This window comes from Larus michahellis, chromosome 6 (genome assembly GCF_964199755.1).
Source record: "Larus michahellis chromosome 6, bLarMic1.1, whole genome shotgun sequence".
NCBI classification, from domain to species: domain Eukaryota; kingdom Metazoa; phylum Chordata; class Aves; order Charadriiformes; family Laridae; genus Larus; species Larus michahellis.
This window is the reverse complement of record NC_133901.1, coordinates 11,052,558-11,064,882: the sequence shown is the minus strand read 5'-3', so window position 1 is coordinate 11,064,882 and position 12,325 is coordinate 11,052,558. Positions and strand designations below refer to the sequence as shown.

The following is a 12,325-nucleotide window of genomic DNA, read 5'->3' as shown; positions in this document are numbered from 1 at the left end:
TTTTTCTTTGCTTCTTTTTTTTTTTCCTTTTTTACATTGTTTACACTGATTAGTTTCCAGGTTCTGTTGTTTATTTGTAGCGTGGTCCCACTTAGGCCTTACAGGCAAGAAATAATACCCTGTTCCGCTGAGATGCTGCGCAGCAGCGTAGAAAATAGGATAGTCCCTGGTCAGGTGACTCCATCTTCGAAGCGTAAAATGACTGAATCGGGTGGGGGGGGGCGGGCAGGAGGGGACAGGGAAAAGCGTTTTAAAAGTCAACATAGCGATACAGTTCGGTCATTTCAGCTTTACTCTAACATATTATCTGCAGGAACTGTTTTACTCTGTATAATTTTTCTTTCAACACAATGAAATGTGAATAATATCATCACTGCCTCCGCTCATTCCCATCTTGCTCCATTGCTCACAGATTTAGTGGATTCAGCAGGTCGCTAGAACTTCTCTGTATTTTCTATTCCTCGCGCACTCAATGCCTGATTTTACCCCCCTCAGAATTCCTTAAAAGTCAGTGGGAATTCTGCTGTTATTAAAAAAAACCAAGATGTTTAATTCCAAGCTTTTGCATGCTCTGTTTATTCTACGGCCTGTAATTTTCTTCTAATCAGCAAGTTAAGTGAACGCTTTTGTTCATTCCTATTCTAAATGCACTCAGCATTACTAATACTTATTCAAAATGTGTTTGTGTGTGTGTGTGTTTGCATCTGGATCCCTATGTCTGTGTGTATATCAGCAGATAAAATAAAAATACACAGCACCAGTAAGTTCATAGGAAGTAGCGGTAGTCAAAATGAAGTTTAATAGAATCACTGTTTAAGCTTGTTTTTAATCTTAGCGCTTAAGCCTGTTAAATATAATTAATTTTACAAAAAAAAGGTGAAAACAGCTCTGTCTGGTGTAGTGATATATGTTTCCAACATCTCAGTCAGGATTTGGACCCAGATTTGGATCAGCGAAGAAGGTCGGTCTGCACTTGTGATGAGATTGTTAAGGGAAAAAACCCTCAGGTACAGCAAAATTGTATTAGAATTTGAAAGAAATTTAGTATGATTTCAGCAAAGAAGTTTGATACCTCTTAAACTTGCGGACTTGCTCTCGGTGGCTTCCAAGCTGCTTACGTGCTTATTGAGCAAGTGCTGAAGTTGATTCATGCATTAAAGAAGTAACAGCAGGGCTGAGGGAAGGTGCTGGAGGTAAGCCCTGGCCGCACTCAGCCATCTTTCCGTGCCACTGCCTGCTGTCTCCCTGTGTCACGGCCCGTCTCTCTTTTCCTCTTGTTTCCGCTCCCCTTTTTTATTTGGGACTGGATGTAAGGATCAGCGAACATTAACGAAGAACGCTTGGAAGAGCAGCCTTCCGGCCAGGACCGGCAGAAGAATCCGTGCTTCTGAGAAGGCTGATGTTGCTCGTCGTTGAAATACAAGGAAAAACGTGATTGTGTTCAATGCCAGTAAAACACAGGTCGAATTAAAGGCCTACATTGTAAAGTCAGTGAACAGCCGTGGCTATTCCAGGGCAGCATTTGCCTTCCTGCAGGTGACTGCTGTGGACCCTCCTCTGCGCTCGCAGCTCTGCATGTTTCAGCAGATGTTTACAGAGCAGCTTCTGTGTTTTCCAGATCAGTTGGGCTTACCTACGGAAAGGCGATGGCGTGTCAGAAACCTGCTCCTAAAAATTCCAGATTCTCCTGAAAAATTTGTTGCGAAGAAGTGGATTTTATTGTTGGAGGGTGTTTTTAAGGACTTTTTTTTAATGCAGACGTGTACGTGCGTGGAAACATACACACAATTTTCTTCTGATTTTGTATTTCGAATGTGTTGCATAGAATCCAGGAGGCTCTCTCTCCTCTGTCAATATTTGGGACTGGTTAATGATCAACCTCTTGACCTCATGGCTGTTCCTGGTGTACATCCAAATCCCTCTCCTGTCTTCCCCTAAAAAAATAAAGAAAAAAGTGAGTATAATTGCATGGTTCTGTTTAAAGTGAAGGCATTCTGGATCCTGTGTTTTTGGAAAAAAAAAAAAATACAGGTAGCAAAGAGGTATGTGCTGCGGAATCCTGGTAAATTATTCAGCCTGGGAAGGAAATATGACGAAATATAAACTTCTGTCTTGTAACTTGTGCTGCCAGGTACGTGGTGGATGGTTTCCTCGTTGGGGTGTGCACGTACGGTCTGACTTGACGAGACTGTCAGCAATTAGACAGCAGCTGCCGTCACCAGCGACTGCTGGCTGAAGCGTGCAGCTCAGACCTGGGCCCGCATCCTTCCCCGATCAAACAAAGCTGTCGCTGGAACGGTCTCCTGCTCCGCTGGGGCCTGATCCCTGCCTCCCGTGTTCATCACCGCGCTTCTATTGCTTCTGTGGGCTTTGGATCTGGGCTGGGGCACCCTCGGCACGTTGACTTGCAAACTGTTGGGATTCCTGGGATTTGGATGCGTGCAGCGTCTGAACAACGGGCATCAGGCCGAAATGGGCTGGGTAGAATTTGCTTGCTTTGTCCCTTCTCTTCTCCTCTTGCTTCTACTTCTTCCTCCGTTTTGCAGGCTAATTCACCCTGGCTGGTTTTGTGACAAGATACCAGTTTTGTTCTCCTTTTCCCTCTGAAGGCAATCAGCAGGAAGTCGGAGTATTCTGAATGCTCACTGAAATGGGGAGCAGTTCCTCACTTGTGGTGTTTCTCCTGCTGATGTGCTCCATCAACGGCAGCTCTCCGTTTTCATACTCCGGTAGGCGTTTCCGATTTACGTTTTTAGCTTAATTGTCTTTGTTGTGGCAATCTTGGCATTTAAACAACATTCCTTTCCTCAATGCAAAGCCCTGTGAGTTGAAGAAGTGCTTCCTGAAACGCACAAGAAAAAATGAGTATCCATATTTCTATTTCCAAGAGAAATCAGCCTTTCTTAACTTCCTACTTAGGCTACTGCCCTGTTGAAGGGTATCCTCCTTGTGACATTGAAGCCAAAATCTGAATTATTTTTGCATGGCAAAGCTTTCCAATTTGGGAAGCTAAAATTAAGCCCTTTCAACATGTGTTCTCGGACCTCGCGTTGATTTTACTACCACAACTACGCCAGGTTTGGAAATGGCTTCAGGAGGCTTTAGAACAGGCGTGGGAACGTATGGGATCTCACCGATCATTGTGGCTGCCCTTGCAGAGGAGGGAGAGCAGAAGTAGGAGCGGTGTCTGCAAACCACAAGGCTTTCCAACAGGCACGGCCTCTACGGGGGATGCCTGCCTACAGGTGGCCCCAGGACTCAAGGGGTGGTGAGGGACGATTTCGCTGACATGGGTGAAAGGCAGGATCCGTCCAAAGCTGTTCTCAGCTCAGAGTTTTTGGGGGCTGTTTCCAGTGGCCTGGAAATGAAGCAATTGAATATTATTCCAGAATTTCAGTCATTGCTGTAGATCCCGATCCTGCAACTGCAAGGAAATGTATGTCTTTATGGTCTGTCTCTAAAACTCTCTTCTGTGTCAGGGGGTTTTGACTTGCCTAGGATGCCAAACCGTGACTAGGAAAACGGAGTCCTGACAAGTGAACTGCTGTATGAATTTTCGCAGCTTTGTCAGGATTACGAAGGGAGCTTTCTTCCTAAAACACTTCTTGGCAGCAGTTTTTCAGTCTGTTGGGTGGACGGGTTTTGGGTATAGGGCCACACTTCTGGAGATTTACGGCAAAACCCTCCATCTTCTCTTAATAGTGCTGGCGTGGGACTTTCCTTCAGAGCGTCCTGGCTGGGAAATCCTGGGAGCGCTGCACTTCAGGAGGTGCCGTAGCAAAGACTCGCTATGCAGCAGCCAGGGGGGTGTGGGGGGGACCCTGCTGCCATAGTCCCTCTTCTGGCCGCTCCTCCCTTCGTTTATCGGCAGCAATAGCTGTTGAGACATTGCAGGAGGGCAGGCGGCGTGGCGAAGTGAAGTACAAAACCGACATTTTATATGTTTCTTTTAATGACAGCACGGTGTCTGTCCCATTGTGGTCCCGGCAGCTGCCTGGGAAGCACCGGGGCTCCATCACTGAGTGCCTGACACAGCTGGCACCAAGTCCAACCCAAACCTCTCCTTTCAGCTGTATTTCCACGCGCACGCGTGGCCAGGCAGCTAAAGGTTGTTGGGAATCGGGATGGCTGGCAGCAAAACACAGGCAGCTTCCGGAGAAGCAGCTGCAATCCTCAAGAGTCTTGTGGGATAAAAAGTTACTTCTGCACCAGTCTGCAAGTCTCAGTAGTGGGTCTTTTGTCCCACTTAAAAGGAAGCTTTAACTACAGGTGTCTTTTGTTGGAACCCAGACTAATTTTATTTTCCTTTAGGCTGTTTACATAGATTCCCACTCCCCTTCTTTGTATCATGTACCCGGCTGAAAGCCTGCCTGACTGTGACTGTAATGATGCCGGTTTGTTGTCTTCCAATATCAACTGTTGGATTTTGTTTTTCTAGTGTTTATGAGAAGAGACGAAGCACACAAGGTGCTGAAAGTCCATAAACGTGCTAACTATTTTCTAGAAGAGATTCGTCCAGGGAACTTGGAGAGAGAATGCAATGAGGAGAAGTGTTCATTTGAGGAGGCTAAGGAGATCTTCCATTCGCAGGAGAAAACAGTAAGAAGCTTTATTTTAGGAAAAATAGATGAAAGTTAACAGTGAGCTGTACGTAACCCTTCCCAAGCCACCTGGCGTGGCTCTGACAGCTGTGTGCCCATGGATTCCGCAGCGTGGAAGTCCGGACGGGACACTCGCAGCACCTCTGAGATCTCGCTTTCCAAGCAAGAGCTCGGTTTGTTGTGTGAACGTTAGACACAATTCCTTAGAAAGTATCCAAAGCCTCTTTCTGTCAGAGCCTAAAGCTGACGCTTTCAGAGGCCACTTGCTTGATAAGACCCCTCCAAGCACCCAGGAGAAACGCCTTGTTCCCAGGGCCCGCAGGCATTCCGCCGGGGACCTTCTGCTGAAGCTTGACCTGCAGATTTAAGTAGAGTTGCCTGATTTCTCTTGTGCCCAGCCCAAGCTGCTGTGGTGATGTCCCCCTGAGCAGGAGGTGGTGCAGCGCAGTAGGAATGGCTCTCGGTGCTGAGGACCTCGCGTTGACACGTTTTGGGGGTGGGGGGTGTCACTTGGAACTCCTGGGCCGGTGCCACAGCCCTGTCACTGGCTGGAGGGTTCATGGATCTTAGCTGTTGGTTTAGTTTTCAGTCCAGTGCAGTCCAGTTTCCGCATTCTGTGGCGGGCCCATGATGCAAATGAAAGCCAGCTGCGTGGTGATGATCAGGAGATCTGCTCTGAGAATGTATTTTATGGTTCTAATCAAAATGTTAATTTACATGCATCCTAAAAAAAAACCCAGTTTTCTAAATTACACCTTCAGTAACCGATACGAGCACTTTTTGACTGTTTTCTTCATTTGTGATTTCTTCTTGCAGATGGAGTTTTGGTTCAATTACAAAGGTAGGTTAAAAAAGGAATTTTTAAAAAATCTATTTCTTGTTTCCTTTCTGGGTACAAAGAATTCTGTGGCAGTTTAAAGCCAGGCTTCTCTTAATTCCTGGAATTACACCATGCCTTTTTTCTTCTTCTTAGGTTTAAATCCGTGTAGTACAAATCCCTGTAAAAACGGTGGAGTCTGCAAAATAAGACACTACAGTTACTTTTGCATCTGCCCCCCCAGATTTGGAGGAGACAACTGTGAAAAAGGTGAGTACGGGAACAGAGACATTGGCATTCGTTGTGAAGGAAGGATCAAGGCCGGAATGTGCTCCTCGGATGCTTGCGCTGAACCTTTGGACAGGCTTCTCGCTGGGGTTGTCAGCGGTGACTGTTTCTGCCTGATACAGAAGGGGCCAGTTGTTAAAGATTTATATGTTCGAACAGCGTGTTCTTCTCTGAGACGCTGGGGCCCGGCCATCCCGGGAAGGGGATGGAGTTGTGGCAGCGGCTGTGGCCGCGGCTCTGCTGGGCGGCAGCAGCGGTGGCACCGCCTGGCACCCACCTCCTGTCATGCAGCAGCTGCAGCTCTGGGCTTCCCAGTGTCTGTGGCACCTGGCTGTGTCCTGTCCTCCCTGGGAAAGGATGGGGAATTACCCCTTTCCGTCACCTCCGAGTGATAACAGGTCTTCTGCCGTAGACGCCTGCACTGGAAGACGCTCACGGTGAGGTCCTAGCCGCGTTTTGATTTTACTGAGTAAATGCAACAAAGGAGTTACCCAAAGCTTACTGTAAACCGAAACAAAAAACCAACAAACTTTATGTTGTAATATACAAATGATGAAAACTGAAGTAGAAAAGCTGCCTGTCTCCTATCGGATTTTTGGTCCTGTGAAAATACTGTATCCAGTTTGCAAATGACGGAGGCACGAATTTACAGCAAAAGCCAAACTGACGTGGTGACTGTGCATCAGAAGGAAATCTTTTTGCTTTTGTCGACCTTTTCTTTTTCCAGTGAAGCAATTAAACGGGATTCTTCTTTTAAAGTAACAGTATATAAAAAAAACCTCAGTCAACTCCTCACAGGCTTGGCCTCCACCAAAATACCTAATACTTAAAATCTGTCATGATGTAAAAGGTAAGGTGTGCAGACGGATCCAAGATGAGGTGTTTGCTCTTCCAGGCGTTTTCTTGCCCCTGCTCTACGGGCAGAGCGGCCGAGGGCCCAGCCGTGGCCTCAGGACAAAGCTGGCAAGTAAAGAAAAGGGTAGAAATGGGTGAACAGCAATAGACATAAGGCAATAATCCCCAGAGCAGCGCGGGTTCCTGGAACTGTACGAGGTGGCTCCTTCTGTTTACTTGCCAGGTTTCAGCGGAGTTGTTTTTCCGAATTTCTTTGATACAAGAGCAGGGCTCGAAGCTGTGCGCTGCTTCAGGGTCGGCGCGCACCGCTAACCAGGCAAATGCGCCTGTGTTTCCATCGCAGAGCAGTTCGAGTGCTGGTACAAGAACGGCGGGTGCTGGCAGTACTGCCGGGACGGCAGCGCCTGGCGGGCGGCGTGTTCCTGCGCCCCGGGGTACAGCCTGCAGGAGGACGGGAAGAGCTGCCTGCCAGCAGGTAACGCCCAGCCTGCTGCCGGCCTTTTCCTTGCAGGGCTGGCACAAGAGCTTGGTCTTAGCGTGTGGAAAAGATCTGCCTTATTTCTAATGTTCTGTTTATTTATTTTAAATTTTAAGGGTCTTCTCGATCGGGTGTCTCACTAACGCAGTGCCCCCCGTGAGCAGCACGGTCTGGGGTGGGCCCGTTCCTCCCGAGAGCAGCATGGGCCGAGGAGGAGCTGAAGTGAGCTGTGCCGCTAAAGCACAGCGTTAGGCGGGGAGGGGACATGACAAGGGTCTTCAGAACTGTGTGCTAAGGCGTCCTGTCACAAGGGGGGCGCTGGGTTTGGCTTCCGTCCCCAAGAGAGCCTGCCCGCTCCTGGCGTAGCCAGCCGGCTCAGAAATAGCACAGCCGCGTGCTGTGGCTCCGTAATTAGCTCGACGTGCCTGGTGCTGATGGTGGGGGGGGTGTGGCAAAAGTGGCGTCTGACATCAAGGTGTCGGTGTTGTTCCGGAGCTCTTACAGGAGGGTTGAATCCCATCCTGGGACAGGAAAGTGCTGCTTTTGCGTTGGGAGTTTGACATGGTACCTTGCGCCCTAAACTCACGGCTTTGTTTCTGCCTTTCCTCCCTCCAGCACCGTTTCCCTGTGGCCTGATTAAAGCCAGGCAGGCGCTGGAGGAAGCGCGGCTGGGGCAGAACCGGCTCCCGAGGGACCGGCGGGAGCACGGGGCTGAAGTGGCTGAGTGGAATGAGAGCACGGAGTGGACACTTGGGCAGATGGAGCTGGAACAAAGCGACACTGGGGAAAATGAGACCATCTTTGGGCAGAGCATGCGCACGGAGAGGGACACTGAGGTGGCGGGAGATGCTTCCAGCTGGAACAAGATGCTGGCGGATGCTGTGACCCGGGAGCCGCTGGGAGATGGTGCTGCTGGGCGGGAGGCGGGTGTTCCTGAGCACGAGGAGCCCCTGGAGGGGACCGGCTGGCCCGAGAGCAGCCCGGCCCCTTGGGGTGAGCCCACCCAGGGCCCTGCATGGCCCAGCGAGACCACAGTGCCTGCTGCCAGGCGGCAAGAAAGGGTGGAAAATGCTGCTGGGCAAAACCAAACCACGCGTGACAATGGGCTGCACGGGAGCAGTGACTGGGGGAACGTTTCGGCCGTGCCTCAGTTCGCCCAGACAGACGTCAGCTCTACATTAGAGCAGAATGGCGCCAGGATAACGGGAGGAACGTTGTGTCACCGTGGACATTGCCCCTGGCAGGTAATGCTTTTCTTCCAGCCCGGCTGTAAATGCCACACCTGAACGCTTCTCACTTCAGCGTCACTGGTTCCAGCTGGAGCCGAGTTCATCAAGCCATTATAAAGGGTTTTTTTCAGGTCAAGAGCAACACAACCGCATGTATTTCTCAAACTTCTGCGGGTCTTTTTAATGATATGTGTCTTAGTTGCCTCATTTATCATTCCTCCCCCATCCCAGATGCATGCGCTTTTGTGATCTCAGCCTAATACTCTCCCAGCTACGTCAGTCAGATCCTCTCCTGCCCCATTACTCAGGTTTTCTAAGTGTCCCTGGTGAAAAGCTGTGCTTCTGACTCCTTTCGGAATGGCCAGTGATGTTGTTGACAAAAATTTTTCTATGAGCAGGTGAGATTCTTCATTTAGGGGGCTGCGCTTTGTGTACAGGTTACGGTAAGGAACATACAACTGGGGGGCTCAGAGGGGCAGGCGAGCGGCATGTGGCCAGCAGGGGAACCTCCCTGACGTCTGTCTTTTGTTTCTGCTATCTTGATTTGGTTTCGGGCTTTTTGGTGCGTCCTTAATTTGTTACTAATTTTCACTTAGTTGTCTTGTCTCTGTTTCATCAGCGTCTATTGCTGTTCACGGGCGTGCGCGCAGAATGTTAACAGGCTGATCTGAAACCACTCGCGTTACTGCCAGGCGGTTTTATGGCTGTCACACAGAAGGATTTCTCCGGGCCCCCATTGCAAGGTGTCTCGCGGGTGACACCCGTGGGGACAGTGCCCTCGTTGTGCACTGGGCAGAACTAAAAACATCACTGGTACATAGAACTAAGTCAAAATGGCTCATGTAAAACATGACATTACTCCAGAAACTGGACAAGGTAGGAGGGCAGACTGTGTCACACCTTTTTTTTCCCACTATTTGATTATTAATTTCACTGAAACAAAATTAAGCTTTTCCTTCAGTCTTAACACATGAAGTAACAGGTTCAGGGAGGAGTTTAAGAGCTGCTGAGGCATTAACGGAGCTTGTAATTCTGAACAGACAAGACAAACACCCAACTCTGAGCAGCGTGCCTTTACTTCTCCATGTTCTGCTCTGTAGATGGGTCCAAATTCTGTTACCAATAAAAGGAAAAATAACAGTTTCTGAATCTCCACTCTTACTTGCACTTTCACTTGATGACTGGGAAAGCGAACAACTCTCTTCTGTCCCTCGTTCATGTAGCCAAACAGCGCGCTCTTCCTTTTTAACCTGAGCCTTCCCCCCAGAAGAAAACGAGAAGCCACGTGAAGAGTCACAGTCAAACTTGTTTCCTTGGAGGAATTCTACCACGGCTCTAATCCTAGTTGAGTTTGTCAAGCCCAGGTCATCATATTCCATTGTTGCAGATGTGCAATCGTGTCATTTTATTACTGTTTCAACATCATCGTCTTTGCTGCACTGTCGTCATCACTGCCAGAAGTGGTGTTTCCAAGAGCGAGGGCCCGTGGCCGGCCAGTGCGAGAGCGAGCGCGTGCGTACGCCCTCGACCCAGCCCTGCTGCCTCGTCTTTCATACAGGTGTTGATCCGCAACAGCAGAGATATCGGTTTCTGCGGGGGGAGTTTAATCAGCAGCCGCTGGGTGGTCACTGCTGCGCACTGCCTTGACCTCGTCAGACCACACCATGTTACCATAGGTGAGTACGGGCTGCGGTTCGGTCATCTCTTACTTAAAACATGCTTCGTAAGGTACAGTTGAGAACCAGACGGACACATCCAGCCTGGCACGGATTTACAGAACGCTTCATGTTTTAGCAACAGTTAAGTGCAGAGGGGCTGCAGCTGGTGCCTTCGGTTCTCACAGAGAACCTGGAGCACGAGGCACAGATTTACCTTTTTGTTGCCCATTTTGGCAAACTCCCTGTGCGTGGAGACTGAGCACATCTCCAGGCGCGCCGCAGGAGGCAGAGGGATTCCTGTAGGTGATGGTCTGCTCTCGTGTCCATTTTAAGATTAGTTTCCTGGCGAGCTGCCCCCTCACTGCCTTCTCATCACCTGTAGCTGCCCCGAGCAGAACGCCCCTCTGCCACGTCGTGTACCACAGCAGCGGGAAGGGGAAGCCCTTGCAGCAGGAATGCTGCAATAAACACAACCCTGTGCTTGACACCTCCAGAAAAGAGCGGTGGGAGTGGAGCAAACAGAACACAGTGCTGGGGAACTGCCAGGAGACAGTTCTTCAGCCTTACCCCGGCTGCATCGTCACGCTTGTGTTGCGTCCCCGAGGGGGGAAACACAAGGTCCCATGGAAGCTTAGACAAACTCTTCAAAATACAGTGCTTGCTAAAAGCAATGACAGGATTTATGGTAAAATCCCTGCCCCAGAAGCCATAATCTCTGTAAGTATCTGTTTGTCCAGTCAACCCCTTTGTTTTGCCCTTAAAGGGTGAACTGGAAAGCCTGATGTGCAGGATCACAGCAGCAGCGTAAGAAATTATTGTTACAGAACACGATTTGTTTTGGTCTGTGCTTTCTCGGGATGAACGGTCAGAGCCTTAAGTCACCGTCCTTCCTGTTCCTCCCGACAGTACCGCCCAGGCTGTTTATGGTTTGCTTAGCATTTTAATTTGTCATGGCTGCAGGAGACTTCGACAAATATCAAAGAGAATTCAAAGAACAGAAGATCGGTGTGGAACGGAGCTGGATGCACCCCCATTACGATTCAAATGACTACAACGGTGACATCGCCTTGTTGTACCTGAGCGGTGACGTTATTTTTAACGAGTACGCGCTTCCCATCTGCCTCCCCAGCCCTGGCCTTGCCGCCCTGCTGGGCGAGGAGGGGAGGGTGGGGATGGTGAGCGGATGGGGGGCCACGCACGACAGAGGCTCCACGCTGCGCTTCCTCATGAAAGTCCGGCTGCCCATCGTGGCCATGGAGACCTGCCAGCGGGCAACAGATAGACTCGTCACTGACAACATGTTCTGCGCCGGGTACCGCGCTGAGGCCGCGGACGCCTGCAAAGGGGACAGCGGGGGCCCCTTCACCATGTCCTACCACAACACTTGGTTTCTCTTGGGCATTGTGAGCTGGGGCGAGGGCTGTGCTGAGGAAGGGAAATACGGTGTCTATACGAGAGTATCCAACTACCTCCCCTGGATTAAAGAGGTTGTTGAGAGTGTAGCAGATTCGGAAAACTTTTCCGTTAACTTTTCCTAATACCATCTTTAAAAGGACCAATTCAGAGTGTTTCAGTCTGAGGCGCTAAGCAATTCCTGTCCTTAATGGTGTAAAATCAATGAATGGAGTCCATTTACCATGAATGGTTAAATTGCTTATTCACAAATTACTAAAATACTTGTGTACAATAAAGAACTATTCTGCAAATAACAAAAGGAGTCAGCTACACCTTTTCTTAATGTAAATTCCTTTCAGAAAGGTGGGGGTTGTTGTTGTTGAGGTTTTTTTTTTTAGAGAAAGAAAAAGCTTTCCATCTCAAGCATCACCTGTGTGGTGCAAACCAGTCAAACGGTCCTCTGTGGGAATGAGTCCCTTAGGAAAGGAAGAGCGTTTCTGGTCGTGCCGCCTGTTCTGAAGCAGGTGCTGGACGCAGCAGTTGGCCATCCATGAGGTGTTATCCCAGTTACCCCTGCGGCATCCTCTGAGCCCTTTCCAGCCTTGCCGTCACCTTCCTGAGGCGCTGGGACAGGGGAGCAGCGCCGCTCCTCTCGTTCAAGAAGCGATGAGCCAGAGCAGAGCTGGGGGTCGGGCTGCGCAGAGGTGTGATCCCGGGGGGGGCTCAGTGTCCCCCACCGAGCTGCTCGCAGGGCTCTTCACGGCATGAGGCAGAGGCAGGGACTGCTGTAATTGCACCGTTCTCTTTCTCCTTCCGTTTCGAAATATCACTAAAACGCTTCGCAAATGCCAGCTGCTGCTCTGACCTCATCTCCGAGCCTCACGGCCCCTAACGGGAACACCGGCCTTCCGCGGCGCGTGTAGTCGAACACGAGGCGGCGCTGCACGGGCGGCGTCTCTGGGTTGCGACGTGCGCTGCCACCGAGGTTTGTTTGGTCTTTAATT

At 49.9% G+C, this 12,325-nt stretch overlaps 1 protein-coding gene across 4 annotated transcripts; it reads left to right on the top strand.

Moving 5' to 3' along the window:
- The first annotated feature begins 119 nt into the window (after positions 1–119).
- Positions 120–12,124, top strand: LOC141745436 (coagulation factor IX-like). Of its 4 annotated transcripts, none has more exons than XM_074593183.1 (9): positions 120–2,042; positions 2,610–2,729; positions 4,439–4,599; positions 5,418–5,442; positions 5,575–5,688; positions 6,905–7,036; positions 7,655–8,283; positions 9,656–9,944; positions 10,887–12,124. In XM_074593183.1, the coding sequence occupies exons 2-9, from the start codon at positions 2,639–2,641 to the stop codon at positions 11,462–11,464; spliced, it is 2,019 nt and encodes a 672-aa protein (XP_074449284.1). In that variant the 5' UTR covers positions 120–2,042; positions 2,610–2,638; the 3' UTR covers positions 11,465–12,124. The 4 variants fall into 4 exon arrangements, with proteins under 4 accessions (XP_074449284.1, XP_074449283.1, XP_074449285.1 ...); XM_074593182.1 differs by having other exon boundaries at positions 120–2,481; XM_074593184.1 differs by having other exon boundaries at positions 120–2,729; positions 4,505–4,599.
- The last annotated feature ends 201 nt before the right edge of the window (positions 12,125–12,325 follow it).

Coding starts and splice junctions, on each gene's coding strand:
- LOC141745436 (XM_074593183.1), top strand. CDS start 2,639: ATGCTCACTGAAATGGGGAGCAGTTCCTCACTTGTGGTGTTTCTCCTG. Junction 2,730..4,438: donor CTCTCCGTTTTCATACTCCG/GTAGGCGTTTCC, acceptor TTGTTTTTCTAG/TGTTTATGAGAAGAGACGAA. Junction 5,443..5,574: donor GTTTTGGTTCAATTACAAAG/GTAGGTTAAAAA, acceptor TCTTCTTCTTAG/GTTTAAATCCGTGTAGTACA.